Source organism: Carassius auratus, chromosome 40, assembly GCF_003368295.1.
Source record: "Carassius auratus strain Wakin chromosome 40, ASM336829v1, whole genome shotgun sequence".
NCBI classification, from domain to species: domain Eukaryota; kingdom Metazoa; phylum Chordata; class Actinopteri; order Cypriniformes; family Cyprinidae; genus Carassius; species Carassius auratus.
The window spans coordinates 18,667,038-18,687,396 of NC_039282.1; the positions used below are offsets into that span (position 1 = coordinate 18,667,038).

General features: G+C 35.4%; 1 protein-coding gene across 1 annotated transcript in view; it reads right to left on the reverse strand.

Annotated features, from left to right (window-relative positions):
• LOC113058768 (metabotropic glutamate receptor 5-like) overlaps positions 1 to 20,359 on the reverse strand; it is a 46,899-nt gene that overhangs the window by 14,482 nt on the left and 12,058 nt on the right. Inside the window, 1 exon segment of the mRNA XM_026226966.1 lies at positions 12,849 to 13,098. Within this exon segment, the coding sequence (XP_026082751.1) occupies positions 12,849 to 13,098 (250 nt within the window).

The following is a 20,359-nucleotide window of genomic DNA, read 5'->3' on the forward strand; positions in this document are numbered from 1 at the left end:
GACAAGGTCAGTTTTACAGAGAGAAACATTTGCTATTTTTCGACTTCATCTCTCTTTCTCTTATGGAGCGCCTCATACAGGTCACACCTGCACTTTTCTGCATCTGAGAGACTGATTGTTTGTGTGTTTAAAGCTGAGCACAATGTCAGTCTTTATTAATGCATTGGGTGTGTTTGAGCAGGTGTTTAAAAATGAGACGAGCCTCATCAATCAAACTCCCATCACTGCAGAAACATTAATACACACACACACACACACAAACACATATACAAATATAATATATTATTGTTCTTACATCGGTATCACCTTTAAATTTAGTAAAATGTAATAGATTTATTAAAATTTAAAGCAATTTACACACACACACACACACACACACACACACACACAGTCTATTGCATTGCAAAACAACAAAATCACAGCCAAAAAAATATATATATATATATATATGATGATTAATATTCATATTTTCCATATTATTATAAAATTTTAGCCCAATGAGATTTCAGTGGGGGCGGAGCTACTCTGTGTGCCACAACAGAACTAGAAAGAATGTGATTATGCAAAACAAAAACACCATAATTACTACAGTTATGCATGTGAAATTAGAATAAATTAACATGGCATCACCTTCCAAAAGTGTAAACATTTTGTGTGTTGAAAAAATCAAGTTACCAAAGTTTTTTTGCACTATTAACAATAATTAATAACTAGTATTTTGACCGAAGAAATGCTTACCATGGTATTGGCATTTACATTACATTTACATGCATTCATCTAGAAGATTATTTTATGCAAAGTGACAAATGAGGAACCTATCAAGCAATTAGTCACAAAAGGTTAAATTAAATTCCTTTAGAGGGGTCAGTTCAAAATCAAATGGTAATTAATAATTAAATGAAAGGTACAATAGAGAATATAATCACGGCTAATAGATGGGAAGAACAACAGCACAATGCTTACTGCTTACTTGCTGAAGAATTTCTTTCACAAAGACTAAACTCAAAATTGTAAGACACACACATACTTATGTAATTTTTGACTGAGTTGTAAGAATCTAGTGAAAGAGCTTACAGCATGTGTGTGTATGTGTGTGTGTTATGAAAGGCTCTTTACAACAGACCTCTCACACTTCATACAAGCGCCACACATGTGGGCGTCTGCTCTTCAACATGCAGACCTCAAAAAGCCTCTCTGTGAGTGGGTGTGTATAAAGAGCTTCCTGTTCGCCACGGTGGGATTAAATATCTTATATTTATTAATAAATGCAGATAAGCATCATCTACCTGTGAACATGATTGACTCATTTACCCCTGTGTTTGGATCGAGTCTGTATTTACTGGGTTTGTGTTCTGTTTATTTCCATTGGTGCCATCAGGAAAGGAAATGAACAGGCAGACGGATACGGTCTGGACTCATTTATTTGCGGAGGATCATATCTATCCTTGCTTTCACACAGCTGCGCCCCAAAAACCCATCCACTGCTCCATGACAAAGACCATTATAGAAAACACTCACTCTCTGCTTCGCTCTCAGTAGACAAAAACAACAACAAATGTGATCTTTTTAAATCTTGAGTGTTTATCGAATAGCAAGATCAAACGAAGAGCAAATTAAGATTTTACATAAGTCTCATGCATCTCAAATATTTCTCCGGAGAAAATTACCTGACTAATCTCACATGTGGCTCTGCTAGAGTTTCACAAGAGGAACATTTAGTGGTTAACCAATATATAGCAAAGATATTTGACAATTTTTATTGTCATCGGCCGGTAAGTTTTTCTGTTCAGCTACATCTCAAGTGTGGAACTTCTAGCATTTCAGAACAGAAACAATTAGTGGATGACCGATATATAGCCGATATATCAGCCGATATTTGGTGATTTTATCGGCACCAGCCGGTAAGTTTTTCTGTTTGGCCACACCTCATGTGAGGCTTCTCTAGAGTTTAAGAAAAGAAACAATAAGTGATTAACTGATATATAATCAAGGCCAATTTATCAGCCGATTTTTAACAATTTTTATTTATCGGCATTGGCCAATACATTTTTCAGTTTTGCCACATTTCAAGTGTGGCTCCTCTAATGTTTCAGAAGAGACAAAAATCAGTGGTTGACTGATGTACAGTATTGTTCAAAATAATAGCAGTACAATGTGACTAACCAGAATAATCAAGGTTTTTAGTATATTTTTTATTGCTACGTGGCAAACAAGTTACCAGTAGGTTCAGTAGATTCTCAGAAAACAAATGAGACCCAGCATTCATGATATGCACGCTCTTAAGGCTGTGCAATTGGGCAATTAGTTGAAAGGGGTGTGTTCAAAAAAATTGCAGTGTCTACCTTTGACTGTACAAACTCAAAACTATTTTGTACAAACATTTTTTTTTCTGGGATTTAGCAATCCTGTGAATCACTAAACTAATATTTAGTTGTATGACCACAGTTTTTTAAAACTGCTTGACATCTGTGTGGCATGGAGTCAACCAACTTGTGGCACCTCTCAGCTGTTATTCCACTCCATGATTCTTTAACAACATTCCACAATTCATTCACATTTCTTGGTTTTGCTTCAGAAACAGCATTTTTGATATCACCCCACAAGTTCTCAATTGGATTAAGGTCTGGAGATTGGGCTGGCCACTCCATAACATTAATTTTGTTGGTTTGGAACCAAGACTTTGCCCGTTTACTAGTGTGTTTTGGGTCATTGTCTTGTTGAAACAACCATTTCAAGGGCATGTCCTCTTCAGCATAGGGCAACATGACCTCTTCAAGTATTTTAACATATGCAAACTGATCCATGATCCCTGGTATGCGATAAATAGGCCCAACACCATAGTAGGAGAAACATGCCCATATCATGATGCTTGCACCTCCATGCTTCACTGTCTTCACTGTGTACTGTGGCTTGAATTCAGAGTTTGGGGGTCGTCTCACAAACTGCCTGTGGCCCTTGGACCCAAAAAGAACAATTTTACTCTCATCAGTCCACAAAATGTTCCTCCATTTCTCTTTGGGCCAGTTGATGTGTTCTTTGGCAAATTGTAACCTCTTCTGCACATGCCTTTTTTTTAACAGAGGGACTTTGCAGGGGATTCTTGAAAATAGATTAGCTTCACACGGACGTCTTCTAACTGTCACAGTACTTACAGGTAACTCCAGACTGTCTTTGATCATCCTGGAGGTGATCATTGGCTGAGCCTTTGCCATTCTGGTTATTCTTCTATCCATTTTGATGGTTGTCTTCCGTTTTCTTCCACGTCTCTCTGGTTTTGCTCTCCATTTTAAGGCATTGGAGATCATTTTAGCTGAACAGCCTATCATTTTTTGCACCTCTTTATAGGTTTTCCCCTCTCTAATCAACTTTTTAATCAAAGTACGCTGTTCTTCTGAACAATGTCTTGAACGACCCATTTTCCTCAGCTTTCAAATGCATGTTCAACAAGTGTTGGCTTCATCCTTAAATAGGGGCCACCTGATTCACACCTGTTTCTTCACAAAATTGATGACCTCAGTGATTGAATGCCACACTGCTATTTTTTTGAACACATCCCTTTCAACTAATTCAACTAATTGCCCAATTGCACAGCCTTAAGAGCGTGCATATCATGAATGCTGGGTCTCATTTGTTTTCTGACAATCTACTGAACCTACTGGTAACTTGTTTGCCACGTAGCAATAAAAAATATACTAAAAACCTTGATTATTCTGGTTAGTCACATTGTACTGCTATTATTTTGAACAATACTGTATAGCAAAAAAACTGGCTGACATTTGGAAATTTATATTTACTGGCAATGGCCAATATGTTGTGCCTGAATTGGGACTTTTATTTTGACAACACTGAAAATACAGGGCTTGAGCGCCTGCTCATCGTTTTCTATTTCTGTTTAATTTCAGCAATTAATATGATGTTTTATGAAATTATGAAATTAATATATATGTGTGTGTGTGTATGTGTGTGTATATTACATTCATTTAAGCTCAGAGGAATAAAGAAAGTCGTTCTGGTTAGGAACAAAATGATGACAGATCGATGGATTAACTATCGCTTTAAAGGTACAGTGCTCAATTTTTCAGTGTCAAAATACTGTCTCTGACCCCCAATGAATATGAAGAGAGAGCTGTAAATAAGTACGCCAGCATTACACATCTCAAATCAATAATATAATATAATATAATATAATATAATATAATATAATATAATATAATATAATATAATATAATATAATATAATATAATATAATATAATATAATATATATAATATATAATCAATAATTATATTTTACAAAATACTTAAATGGAAAGCTGTAATTTCAAATTGCAATATTTCACAATATTACTGTATTTTCAATTAAATAAATTCAGTCTTGGTGAGCTTATATCACTTTAAAAATGTACCTACCCCAAACTTTTGAATGCCACAGTACATGAATATTTAAAAAAATCAAGATTGGAATCAAACCTGAGTGCTTCAGTAATGTTGCTGCCATGACAACAAGAAAAACACGCCAAGGTTTTACAGCAAACATGTGCTGATCAGCATGAGGTGACGGAACTCAGAGGACGTTAAAGAAATCACACACACACACACACACGGAGATGGGTCACAGGAGGACAGCGTCAGCATGTGCCAGCGTCTCTCCATCAGATCCGTCTCTCCGCTCTGACAGTTACGACCTCCAAATGAATTGTGTTGTGACTGTTCAGCCCAGATCAGACCAGATATGCTCTCATCTCTTCTCTGCTCTCCTGTCATGTGTAAAATGTTGTGATGGCTGTAGATGAAGTGACATCTTCAGATGGGCTGATAATTGGATGCCAAATGACAGAAACAGGCATAGAGAGAAAGCAAGAGGATAACCTCAACATGAAAACAAGATTCACAACTCGTTCTACTTCCCAATGCTAACGTTTCTTTTTTAAATGAATCATTATTCCCTATTTTTGCTGTGACAGTTGTTACATTAGGAGGAATTATTATAAGCAAGATTTTAGGTTAACTGAAAATATTTTTCTAAATTATAAATGACATTTCCCAGGTCAAAATTTTTTTATTTTTTTTTTTGTCCTTGTAGTAATATAGACCAATAAGACCAGAAACATCTATTAAGAAGTTAAATGTTTAGTTTAGCCAAAAATGAAAATTATGTCATTAATGACCTTCATTCACCTTCGGAACACAGTTTAAGATATTTTAGATTTAGTCCGTGAGCTCTCAGTCCCTCCATTGAAGCTGTGTGTGAACCTAAAATATTCTAAGTGACCCTCTGATGTCACATGGACTACTTTGATGATGTTTTTCTTACCTTTCTGGATATGGACAGTATACCGTACACACAGCTTCAATGGAGGGACTGAGAGCTCTCGGACTAAATCTAAAATATCTTAAACTGTGGTCTGAAGATTAGCGTAGGTCTTACGGGTTTGGAACGACATGAGGGTGAGTCATTAATGACATAATTTTCATTTTTGGGTGAACTATCCCTTTAAATTGGGTCTGCTTTAATCTCACGTTGGCTTTGAAGGACAGAGTAAGTGCAGCATGAAGGGTTTTGTGGTAAACAGGGTTTGTGAAGGTGTCAGAAGAGATGAAAAGTAAATAGTGAACTAGAGATTTCTGTGGACTTTCCATTCGTTTACGTCAGGCCATGATGGGGGATCGTCAAGCATTCAGATAGAGAGAGCTGAAAATAGAGCGCAATTACTACAGCCAGTCAAAACACTGGCCACAGCTGTCCTTCACACAGCACACATGCTAAAACAACACTGAACATACAGAGCGGGAGCTTAGATAACCTCACGATCATCACTAAACACGGGCTTTCAGTCAAATGATTTGAGTTTCTAATTCTTTAATTTTAGCAACCAAAAATAAAAATTTTGGTTTTAAATGTGATTGAAAAACAGGTTTACTGCTTGTCTGTAGGGCTGCACAATTTGGCACAAATTAAAAAGAAAAATTAAAAAAAAAAAAAAAAAAATATTGATAATGTATTATTTTAACGAAAAACTAAAAATTATATTTAAGAAAAATAATATAGTAATAATTATTTTATTTTACATTACAATTATAAAAATAGTAATACTAACATTCTTAATTTCTTCATAAATTTTGACAGAAAAACTGCAGGAAACGTTTATTGTTAATAAGTGGACTTCTTTTCCAGTGCTTTCTGAGGCATTTTTTTAGCTTGACAGCCCTAGTCCACACATTCATTGTATAAAGTCAAGCACTGTGAGCATTCAGCTAAACATATCATATTCCACAGAGGAAAGAAAGAAAGAAAGTTTGGAATGACAATAAATGACAGAATTTCATTTTTGGTGAACTATCCCTTTAAATATGGGTTTAGTTTTGTAGCGTATTTGAGTTATACTCTCACTTAGTGTTCATCTTTTTATTTTTGGTCTTAAAAAACGTCAGGCTAAGTGGTATGTGTGTGTGGTTTAGGCTTGCTGCAGATCAGATCCATGAGGTCAAAACCTCATGCTGTGTCCATCTGCATACACACACACACACACACACAGACAGTGAAATCTGACAGGACAGAAAAACAGACCCATTCACATAAGATTGATGGATATACACACACATAGACATTGTTAAGTTTGTCAGACAGTTTACCAGAGGGTGCTGGCAATCATAGGACGGCTTTAAACACACACACACACACACGAGTGACCCACAGGGTTTCTCACATTGAAATGTTCCTGTCTTTTTGATTGGCAGGTCAGGAAACTTTTGAGACTGTGGAAACTCAAGCAATCACTCAACACTTACAGACATTTTCTCTCTCTGTATCCATCCATCACAGCCTTAAACAAACACCTTAAACACCTTATTCAATGGTAAAACTGTACTCTCTCTCATTTAAAGAATTAGGAAGTCTCATTTAAATGAATCAGCAAATGTTTCAGTTCAAAAACCGATTCTCAGAATTTTAGGTATCAGTGTTATTAAACCAAAACTAAAATTATCACAAACCTTTTTTTGGTAATTGTATCAAATACACGAAATCCTTGCACAAACATTTCAATTAAAAATGTAACTGAAATAAAATTTTGCACTAAAATGATTAAAATTAAACAAACGAAATACCTACTTAACTAAAAAAAAAGATTAAAAAAAACTCAAATAAAAATAACAAAATTAATGACGTTAAACCCCACCAAAATCAAAATAAAAGCTATTCAAAATAATAACAAGTTTAATACTATGTACATAACACAGATCTATCTATCTGTCTGTCTATACAGTATATATATGTTGCATTTTTATTTCATAATTTTTAATGAAATATTATGAACAAACACCCTAATTAAATTCATATATATATATATATCATTTATCATTATTATTTATCTCAATTATGGAATTTTATATAACGTAAAATATTTCATAATATTTTGTTCAAATATTTTCTGCTGTTAGGTTGTGTAGTTAATGTTAGATTACGAGGAGCATGAGAAGCAGCTTCCCCAACACTGATTAAACACCATAAAACGTGTTTCTCTTTCTTCCCAGGTTTACTCTGAGCAGCTGGACCTGTGTCTGTGAGAGTGTGAGGTACTTCATCAGTGAGAATCCTGGAGGCAGAACCAGATATTCATGGTAATTCCAGAGGCCTGACTTTAAACCCTCTCTCCGCCTGTTCACATCCCTCTCTGACTAAATCTGAGGCTGGCGGGAGGCGGTGGTGTTGGTACGGGTGACAATTCTGTTGCTATGGCAACAAGCCATGGAAGGGTATTGGTTCTGATTTCGTTCCGTCTCCAGCTCAGAGTGCAGCACGGACGGGGAAACGGAAAATAATAGTTGTGTCAACTGCGCCAAACACACACACACTGACACACACACACTTGGAGCATCATTAATCAGTTGGCGCTTGGTCTGTGGGGTAAAAGCTGTGGGCAGGACAGGGCTAATGCATGTCATGATCACTGTTGTGAGAGTTCAGTGAGACGGGCCCATTGTTTCATCTCTGTAGACCCTACAAGACGCTTGCGGCGGGAACGAGGAGAGGGCAGATGTGCGAGCCGCTCGTGATGGGCTGGTGTGTGCTAGATCCTCCAGCAAGAGCGTAAGAGGATCTGGGATATTCCTACTTTCACATGTTTGTAATCCTACAAGCCCCATCCACGAAAACACATTGGTTGTGCCAAGCCTGTGTTGAATGCCACATGACATACTATGAGCAATTAAACCAATATAAAGAGTGCATTTTCTGTGCAGACAGCAGCGCCAAACAGAATAGTACAAATGACTATATTTTTTATTTTCTACAGTAAAGAAAAGGTGTCCTGAGTGGTTGCCAGGACATTGCTAAGGTATTTTGGGTGGTTGTTGGGGCATTGCTATGGTTGTGTGAATGTGTTAGTGTTCTAGGCCGTTCTGGGTGGTTTCTAGGGCATTGCTAAGTCAAGTCAAGTTTTTATCTATTTGACAATATACATTGATTCAAAGCTGCTTGATAGTAATAAACAAGATGGTATTCTAGTTAGTTGCTAGGGTCTTCTGGGTGGTCGCTAGGACATTGCTAATTCAAGTCAAATGACATCTGACTATATAGTGCTTTATACATTATAAACTGATTCGAAGCAGCTTTACAGTAATAAGAAGGTGCTCTGGTTAGTTGTTAGAAAATGCCGCGTTTCCACCGAAATAACCCGGAACATTTGTACCAGGAACTTTTTTTCCCCAGGAACTATTTTCCCCCCAGACCTGTAGCTTTCTGTGTTTCCACCGCGGTCTAAAGTACTGGGAACCCTTATGAAACAAAAATATATTGCAGTATATTGGAAAATATCATGTAATATATTAGGCATATATTCTAATATATATTTATTTTTTCCAATATATTGCAATATATTGAAAGCGGCAATCATTTGTATATTTTGCAATATATTATATAATATATGTATCATCAATATATTATTAAATGTATTCAAATATATAAAATATTAGAAAATAAAAATGGATAATAATATATCACAATATATTTTAAGAAATATATCGGTAAATATATTTTCCTTTCGTAAGGGAAGGTTAGGCAAATAGTCTGGTGACGTAGGTTTGCGCGCGTTTCTCAATACAAAGTACGCAAATTTTTGGATGTGCATCCTCGGTAGTTCAGACTTTGCGCATTTGATTCGGGAGTGTGATGTCCGTAACGACGCAAAATATGGTGATTCTGCAAACAGCAGCATAAATGATAACTTCAGTCAGCTCGACTTGGCTACTGCAATTTTCCTCTCTGTATATTTACAATAAAACTAAATAGGATATCAAACACAACTGCCTCCTTTCGTTTTCATTTGAACATAATAATAGCCGCAGAAATGTACTTAATTCAGAGATATGTGTATATACAGTCATAAACTAAATATTATATAAATTTGCCTTTTTTATTTTCATTTTAACATGTAAATAAATTGAATACAGACCAAAGATTACCTGTTAGATTTACCCAAAACGAATGATATTTTATGTTCGACCGCTAAAGAGACATCAGAGCCAGTGGCACACATCAAACGGTCTCTAAGCTGATCGCGTAAACTTACGTCTCCGAAATCAGCGAAACACATTTATAAATAGGCGCTGTCTTTATCAATAAACCACAGATCTGAGTTTTAAACAACTACATCTCACCTGAAATACTTATAAAACTACATTTCATGACACAATAATAGTAATATTTTGAAAATGAACTGGATAAGTGGTGGTTGAAATCAAAATGCTGCGTGATCTCAGCCAATCAGGATGTTTATAGCGCCCAAGTCCCGCCCCCGAAAGTTCCGGAACTTTGAAAAAGTACTACCTCGCCAGCAGGGACTTTCTGAGGGGAATTTTTTTACCTGGAACTTTATTTAGATCCTGGTTCCTGCGGTGGAAACACACCAAGTAACGGCCCAAAGTCCCTTGGTAAAGTTCCAGCGTTGGAAACACGGCTTAAGTGGCTACTAAGAGGTTTTAAAGTATTCTGGTTAATTGATAGGGTGTTACTCAAGTCTGTGATTTTCTGATGACTGAATTTACTAAGACATTCTTGGTGGATTCTAGGGTGTTCGTTTTCTTTTCTCTGGCGGATTTGAACAAACACATTAGCGCAAACACATCTCTGCTGCCTGTTCTGTCATTCCCTTGCTTTGGCCCAGAATTCTTTGCTTTCCTTCTCTCTCATCTGTTAAATATTCCTCTCACACTCTCGGCTCTGCCGGGAGGAAGAGGAGGATGACGAAGACTTGACAGCTTCTCCGCACGGAACACAGACCAGTGCAAAAAACACTGAGAGGGAGGCAGACAGGAAACGCATCATAAACACTCTCAGGGCGTTTAATGATCATGAAGTTCGCTCCATTTGTGTGAGGTTTCTGGATTGTCACGTGTCTGACCTGAAAGCTGGACGGCCGTGTTCTGCACACAAACACGGCCACAGCTCCTCCAGCAACAAACTGTAATCTGATTGTCTGTCTTCACGCAATTTCCGGGAGTCGGGAAGCACCGATTTCTATCAGTCTGCCAGGAAACAAAGTCATGTTTATGAGTTCCCAATGTCATAATGAACACTTCTGTGGAAGACCTGGGATTTAACGAGGTGCAACAAATCTGAGAAGGACACTGACTGTAATAAAAGAAGCAGGCATATATATGGCTTTTACTTGTATTACAGTCAGTATCTTTTATAGATTTTTGATAGGTGGTTGCTAAGGTGTCCTGGCTGGTTGCTAGGGTATTACCAATGCATTCTGTCTTGATGCTAGGGCAGCCTTAAGCTGTTCTGTGTAGTTAATAGAGCATTACAAAGTTTAGGTGTTCTTGGTGATTGCTAGAGTGTTGCTAAGGTGTTCATGGTTGTTGCTAAGGTGTTGTAGATGGTTGCTAAGGTGTTGTGGCTGGATGCAAGTGTGGTGGTATGATCATCTGTGTGGTTACTAGGGTGTTAATAAGGTATTCTGGGTAGTTGTCATTGCGTTTCTATTCTGGCTAGTTGCTAGGGTGTTACGAATTTGTTCTGTTTGGTTGCAAGGGTGTTGCTAAGGTGTTCTGGGTTGTTGCCAGGGTGTTGTAGGAGGATGCTACTAAGGTATTTTGGCTGGTTGCAAGGTCGTGCTAATGTATTCAGTGTGGTTGCTGAACATTAATAAGGCATTTTGGGTTGTTGCAGGTGTTGCTAAGATATTCTGGCTGGTTGCTAGGGTGTTACTAAGGTGTTCTAGGTGGTTGCTATGGAAATACCATACTAGGGAGTTGCTAGGGAGATACTATGGTGTTCCGGCTAGTTTCAAGGGCATTATTAAGGTGTTCTGGCAGGTTTCTAAAGCAGTCCCAGGGTGTTCTGGTTGATGTGGTGTTGCTAGGAGTAACTAGGGTATTATCAATGTTTTCTGGGTGGTTGCTAGGGGGTTTTGAAATGAAAACAAAGTTATGAGATGCACATACTTTCAATAGTGGCTGAACCATTGAAAATAGGTCTATTAAATTGGACCTGGCGCAAGTCTTTTTAAGGGATAGTTAATCTGAAAATGAAATGATTTGATATGTTACACACACACACTCACATGATATACACACACACACACACACACACACACACAAACTTTTTCCAGAGCTTCATGACTTAAATTTCAGTCTGTTCCTCACAGAGAGTGCGTGCACAAGCTTTAAGAGCCACTTTAATTTCTGTCTACACATGCTTGCGCTACACATGAGTTGTTTTGCGGTCAACCTTTGGCTCTTGTTGTAATTCCACTTCAGACAGAAGGAAGCACTCCATCTGACCGGAGACTGAAGCAGTAAATACGGCACTAACGGTGCCTGAGAGGATCTTACAGAGGCCATCAGAGACATTCAGACTCCAAGAGAGGAGACGTGTGTCTCTGTCTAAGTGAACTTTTAAAAATAAAAGTACTTTATTGGCATTGATCTTTCCATGAAGTACCTTTAACATCCATAGAATCTTTCCAGTCCACAAAAGGTCCTTTATAGTAAAAAAAAAGTCATCTTTATATTTTATTAAATGTTCCTAAGAATTGATCTCTGCAAGGTTCCTCGAGGAACCAAAAAATGGTTCTTCTATGCCCTTTTGTAGCCTTTATTTTAAAGATGCATAAAACCCTAAATTATGAAACATACCTGCAATGATGATGATGATGAAGATAATGTAATGATGATGATGATGATGATGGCTACAATGAGGATGATGATAACTTCCTGTTGGATCTCATCCTTACTGAGCAGCTGATGATGAAAAAATCACGTAGATTTCATAACAGAAGTCCACCCCAGGTGTATTAGAGGTAAAATCATAAAAATCTTACATACATTTTTTTTACTGAAATGAAAAAAAAAATTATAATAATAAATAGACCAAGGCGACATTATTTAATTTTCATTTCGTATTAAAAATACATGTATGTATTAAAAGAACTAAAAAAGGAATAAAAATGAATTAAAAGGACACAGACAGATTTTTTTTTTACAAAAAAACAAATGTATTAAAACTTTTTTTTTAAATATGTCTATATATTTTTTATTAATACTTATTCAAATTTTTGTTATTTTAGCACATCAAATTAAACTAAATAAAAATGAGAAATGTTGCCTTGTTAATTAGCTGGAAAAAAAAATTGGTTATATTTTATAATAGTTAAGATTTATTTTATATCAAGTAGCAAACATGTTTTTATAGTTGTAGTGTTATTTAACTATAATAACCCTGTTTCTCACACACTTCTCATTTTTAAGTTGACGGGATGGTTTTAAAAATTAAATCTCCAGTCGAAGGCAAAGTAAAATCGCACTCAGTTTCTCCGTGTTTTTCCCCGTTCTTTCCTCCACTGACCTGCCGATCAACAGGAACTCTCCGACGAGGTTTTGTCGTCTCATGGCCATCAGGATGTTTCGTACGGTCATGCCCTCGCAGAAACACGCCACCACGCGAGCTTTGGGCAGATACTTGCGCAGTTTGACCAGCAGACGGTCGAAGCTCTGCTCGCCAGCGTTACTCCAGATTTTATCCGAGTGAGCGATACAGATCCCTTCCTTTCCCGCCATCTCTTTAAACGCCTCCATCCCACTCTCACCATAGTTCCCTTGGGAAGAAACAAACAGACATGAATATTCGATTAACTAAAGAAACCAGTCATGAGTCATAGTATCATATTCAGAATGTTTGACACACTTTTACATTTATGTGTGTGTGTGTGTGTGTGTGTGCTCTTGTTTTTGTGTCATATCAGGACACAACTCTGTATAATGACATGGGTATGACACAGGTATTACAAGGAGAGGGTGACTTATGAGGACATGACCCATGTCCACATTTTTCAAAACACTTATAAATCATACAGAAAGAGTTTTTTTGAGAAAGTAAAAATGCACAAAGTTTCCTGTGAGGGTTAGGGTTAGGTGTAGGGTTGGTGAAGGGACATAGAATATACAGTTTGTACAGAATAAAAACCATTACACCTATGGGATGAACACACTTTACACAAAAACAAACATGTGTGTATGTGTGTGTGTGTGTGTGTGTATATATAAGAAATTGCCAAGGAATACACTGTAAAATATTGGAATAGAAACAATTTTAACTTAGAAATTGCACAAATAATTAATCCTAACCAACCCACACATTCAGGGGGAATTTTTTAATTCATAAAAATATTATGTTGTTTGCAAACAAAAATATATATTTTGACAGTACACACAGTTACTTTTTAACTTCTTTTAATAGAGAAAAATTCATTTCAAGATGATTTTCAATACTTTTGTGTGAACACTGAAATAAAAAGGCTTTGAAACTATTTTAATTTTTAAAAAATGCTAGCAACTTTTACTAAATAATGGCAAGTAACATTAAATCAAACACAACAATCTGAAAGACTGAGTTTCTACACCATTTTTTGTTGTAGTTACTAAAATGAAAACAGACTACTTTAGTTTTATATAAGGCTAAATATAATAATACACTCTAAAACAATTTTTTTTTTCAAAGTTGATACTGAAGCACTTTTACACGGAATTCATTCTACTTCTTTAGACTCCTACATCCTTTTTTCAGTGTACAGGCCAACTCAAACAAAATGTAGAAAAATATATTTAACTTTTTTTTTTTTACACTTCTAGAGCACATTTCATCTGTTTGCGCAGAACATTTTGTTACAGTGTGAAATACTGATATTGTCTCAGACTACAGCTGTATGGATTTAATATAGTTTGCTGAGACAATATTGACTCGGTGTCTGTCTCGCTTTGTCTTATGGAGAACTTGAGGACGGAGAGGTGTAAACCAGGCAATTAATCTCACACACAAAAAATACACAGAGATCAACCACACACACTCATATCGACACATAAATGAAGCTGTGAAGGTGTCAGATGTGAGAGAGAGAGATTTGAGGTTCCTCAGAAAGGTTTCATCAGGTTCTGGTCCTGGTTGTTGTGGGTACATGTAAAGTCCTGTAATTAGTCTCACAGTGAGAGTAGCAGACACGAACAGATGGCACACACACACACACACACACACACACACACACACACTCTTGACATATACACGCAATCAGTCTCCGTTCATAAATAGAACACCAGCCTTCACTTCCTGTCAAAGATCATTGAACAGAGATCATTTTCAAAGCATGAAATGACTGTCCTTCAGGACCATCAAAGGGAACTCAAAATAAAATAAAATAACATAAAAATGTAAATGTACATTTAAAACATCACAGGGAGCACAAACTAAAATAAAATAAAAATGTAAATGTAAATTTAAAACATCACAGGGAGCACAAAATAAAATAAAATAAAAATGTAAATGTAAATTTAAAACATCACAGGGAGCACAAAATAAAATAAAATAAAATAAAATAAAAATGTAAATGTACATTTAAAACATCACAGGGAGCACAAAATAAAATAAAATAAAATAAAATAAAAATGTAAATGTACATTTAAAACATCACAGGGAGCACAAAATAAAATAAAATAAAATAAAATAAAAATGTAAATGTACATTTAAAACATCACAGGGAGCACAAAATAAAATAAAATAAAATAAAATAAAAATGTAAATGTACATTTAAAACATCACAGGGAGCACAAAATAAAATAAAATAAAATAAAATTGTAAATGTACATTTAAAACATCACAGGGAGCACAAAATAAAATAAAATAAAATAAAAATGTAAATGTACATTTAAAACATCACAGGGAGCAAAAAATAAAATAAAATAAAATAAAATTGTAAATGTAATTTAAATTTAAATTAATTTTATTTTTGAGCTCCCTGTGATGGTTTAAATTTAAATCAAAATTTTAAGTAATAATAATTATTATAATGTAGTAAAATATTTTATAATATAGTACAATTATTTTTTATAAGTGTATGAATTAATTTTATCCTTAATAGTGAAAAATTACATAAAATATCTTAAATATATTATACTTAAATATCTACCAATGCAATACATTAACTTTCATTTACTTTCAATCTATTGTAAAAACTGTAAACACTAATATTGGCTGAAATGTTCCACCAATGATTTATTCTAAAAAGGCACAAATTAAAGTGCAAAATTTGAACCTGAGAAATTAATGATTTTTTGTTCACTTGATTTTGAGAAAATAAGTATTTGAAGTCATATATAAAGAGAATATTCCGGTATCTTGACAAATCCAAGCAGTTTGAGGTTTCCCCAGACAAATATGAGTCTTTTTCTTCAAAAAACCAGAGGAGTAGAATAATAGTCCAATAATAGTGTCCATTTAATCTCACTGCTGTCTAGGAGAAACGATAGAGATCTCATTAGTGATTTCCTAAAGGGAACGGATGGCTAAACAAACACCTTCTAATTTATAAACTACACACACACACACACACACACATATCTCCTCCTCAAAGTGCTGCACTCGCTCGACTGGAATGTGGATAAATATTACAGCAGAAAATCGAACATCTGAACGTCAAACGCTGAGCTGCCCTTTATAACCCGAGCAGGAATACGTCAGTGTGTTAGTGGAAGAGCGAGGTAACAGTTGTGTAACCTGAGAGAGTGTTGACATGGATGTGTTGTAGTGTGTTTCTCTGTAATTACAGCAGACACACTGGAGCTGAAGAGAGACGCTATCAGTCTCTCTCTCTCTCTCTCTCTCTCTCTCTCTCTCTCTCTCTGGACTGAACTGCTGCAAAAGGTGAAGGAATGTGTAGGTCTTCATTCATTCATTCCTCTGGATTTAAAGGGACAGTTCACCTAAAAATTACAATTCAATACAAGTTGTTCGCAAACTCATAGGACTAACTTTTGTCGAGTACAAAATGAGATGTTTTGAAGAATGTTCAAGCTGCTCTTGTCAATACAAAAAAATTGTGAATGGGTGGCGATCAACCTGAAAGAAGTAAAGCAAGCACCAAAAAGAAGTAACTATGACTATATGCATCTGTTTAATGTCATATGAAGGCCGTCGATGAGAAACAGACCAAAATTTTATCTATACATTTATAAAAACATAGTCGTAAGCATTAAAGCACTAAATATCTCCTTTTGTGTTTCAGAGTTTGTTTGTTTATTTTTGTCTTATAATGACTGATATGTTGAATGCTGTTGAAATATGTATAATAGTATTATAATAGTTTTTTAGTACTAGTATATTGACTAATTTTTATAACATTGATTTGTGACTGTTTTTGAAATATGGCACCAAATTAAATTAAATTAAACAACAACAAAAAAATGGACAGAAAAAAAAGCTACCCCTAAATAATAAATAAATATTAATTGGTTGTTAAGTGACTTTCCATATGCAGTGAAAATGATATCTATAATTATAGTGTAAAATTTTTTTTTTGACTGTTTGTAATATATTTATTACTTTATATTTAACTATAAACATTTTGATTACAACAAAAACATAATAATATTTCCTCTCATAATAAGCTTTTCCATGACTAATTTATTCATAACATTTCTTTAAATTCTGCAGATTATTCGGAAACTGTTATTGAAAAACGGCACCAACAAAATAAAATAAAATAAAATAAAATAAAATAAAATAAAATAAAATAAAATAAAATAATTAAATTAAATTAAATTAAATTAAATTAAATTAAATTAAATTAAATTAAATTAAATTAAACAAAACAAAACAAAACAATACAAAACTAAATTGAATTAAATTAAACTAAATTTAACAGATAAGGAATGTAAAAATGCTACCGTAAAAGAAATGTATATAGGCTACCTTTAAGATAACTTACCACATTTAGTGCTAATTATAATTTGAATGTACAATGGTGGAAAAACCCCTCAGAAATTGCTCGTATGGCTAGTAATTTCCCCTCTGCTCATGTATAAGAGACAGATGCTGTTATCTGCGAAAGCTCTTTCTCAGCCTGTTACATTATGTGAAGCATTTGCACTAAATCAAATGGAGTATCCACCAGCATCAAATAATAAAAAACGTCATCTGAAATATGTCCCGTGGTGATATCATCGGAAATCCATCTCTTAAAACGCATTTCCCCCTCAGCTTTACGCTCCCACTATCATTTCCATGATTTAACCGCGTACTACATCAAAATCCTACGAGCATTTTTGGTTTGAGAGGAATGTTGTGCTGATACCTCGATACACACACACACACACACACACACACGTGAGCAGATGGCACATACATGAACGTCTCCATAATGATGGAGAATCTCTCCTCTACTGTACATGTCCTAATCTGTGATTATGCAAATGAGACTCAAACTGGAGAATTGTGCTGGATTACATCACAATCGCATAACCCCTCCTCTGCTGTTTTACTATTGGCTGGCTTGAGTGATTGACAGGTAGAAGAGACTCAATGGGTTGCACACATGTCATTTACCGGCACTGTGTGGGTTCTCCCATTATGTTTTTCATAGGGATTTCAAAGAAGTCAAAGTCTTCAACCAAACCAACCAGCTCAGATTTAATCACAATATTACAAAATGTGATCAAGCAAGCAAACAAAAGCATTAAAATACTCACACAAGGATTACAATCAGAAATCAGATGTGAAGTTGTACACGGTCGTGTCTAAACAGCTTAATAAACCTATAAAATAATGTGAGAGTTATTAAGTAAAACACTTAAAAAAACACTACATCTTTCGTAGAGAAAAAGCTTTCACAGTTAGTACGTTTGGATACTAAATTAAAGAATTAAAGCAAGGTTTCATTAAATTGATCAAACATTTATAATGTTACAAATAAATACTGATCCTTTGAACTTTCTATTCCTCAAAGAATCCTGAATTAAAATGTATCACTGCTTCCACAAACATTCCATCAACAGCACAACACTGATAATAATCAGAAGGATTTCTGAAGATCATGTGACACTGAAGACTGGAGGAATGATGCTGAAAATACAGCTTTGAACCACATAAATAAATTATATTTTAATATACATTACAATAGAAAAAAGGCTTATTTAAAATTGTAATAATATTTCAGAATATTACAGATTTTACTGTATTTTTGATCAAATAAATGCAGCCTTGGTGAGCAGAAGAGACTCTTTCAAAAACTTTTAAAAAGTCTTAATGACTCCAAACTTTTTGAACTTCTAGAAGACTCTGTGAGAAGCCCTAATATTGTCTTCTAGCTGCCTGGATGTCAGTGTCTAGACTCAGAGGAGCGTCCCGTTGTGGTCATGACAGATGGCAGCCTGTGGACCTGTAGATGTCCAGCTGTTTCCATCAGTACAGATGTGTGTGGAGCCCTCGGCTGCCTCGTCTAGTCACATTTCATTCTACAGCACTTTATATTGTAAAGTAGCTTCATATCAACAAACAGCAAAATGCCAGGATACATGCTGCAAAATTCTTCATTTATGAAACAAGTTTAATTTCTGCTGGAGGTGTCGGTTCAGTGTTGAATCAAAAACAGTGTCAATGATGCAGAGTTCATCCGTTACAAAACAAACCGTCTAGTCTCGTGTATCCTAAAGGTTTGCCTATCGACTAAAAATCTGGCACACATTGCAGCTTATTCTGGCCAAGAATCGCCTACTTAGACAACAAGAGACCAACTTACTGACCAACTTACTGACTCGTTTGAAGTAATGGTGCTTCATATAACATTATCCAGAGAAACCAATGTTAATGATAAATCCCCTGTTATGTTTGTACTGGCTACTGTATACAGGCCACCAGGGCACCATACAGACTTTATTAAAGAGTTTGGTGATTTTACATCCGAGTTAGTTCTGGCTGCAGATAAAGTCTTAATAGTTGGTGATTTTAATATCCATGTCGATAATGAAAAAGATGTATTGGGATCAGCATTTATAGACATTCTGAACTCTATTGGTGTTAGACAACACGTTTCAGGACCTACTCATTGTCGAAATCATACTCTAGATTTAATACTGTCTCATGGAATTGATGTTGATAGTGTTGAAATTATTCAGCCAAGTGATGAGATCTCAGATCATTATTTAGTTCTGTGTAAACTTCATATAGCCAAAATTGTAAATTCTACTTCTTGTTACAAGTATCGAAGAACCATCACTTCTACCACAAAAGACAGCTTTTTAAGTTATCTTCCTGATGTATCCGAATTCCTTAGCATATCCAAAACCTCAGAACAACTTGATGATGTAACAGAAACTATGGACTCTCTCTTTTCTAGCACTTTAAATACAGTTGCTCCTTTACGCTTAAGAAAGGTTAAGGAAAACAGTTTGACACCATGGTATAATGAGCATACTCGCACCCTAAAGAGAGCAGCCCGAAAAATGGAGCGCAGCTGGAGGAAAACAAAACTAGAGGTATTTCGTATTGCTTGGCGGGAAAGTAGCATATCCTACCGAAAAGCATTAAAAACTGCTAGATCTGATTACTTTTCTTCTCTTTTAGAAGAAAACAAACATAACCCCAGGTATTTATTCAATACAGTGGCTAAATTAATGAAAAATAAAGCCTCAACAAGTGTTGACATTTCCCAACACCACAGCAGTAATGACTTTATGAACTACTTTACTTCTAAAATCGATACTATTAGAGATAAAATTGCAACCATTCAGCCGTCAGCTACAGTTTCGCATCAGACAGTGCACTATAGACCCCCTGAGGAACAGTTCCACTCATTCTCTACTATAGGAGAGGAAGAATTGTATAAACTTGTTAAATCATCTAAACTTACAACATGTATGTTAGACCCTATACCATCTAAGCTCTTAAAAGAGGTGCTTCCAGAAGTCATAGGTCCTCTTCTGACTATTATTAATTCCTCATTGTTATTAGGACATGTCCCCAAAACCTTCAAACTGGCTGTTATTAAGCCTCTCATAAAAAAGCCACAACTTGACCCCAGAGAACTAGTTAAT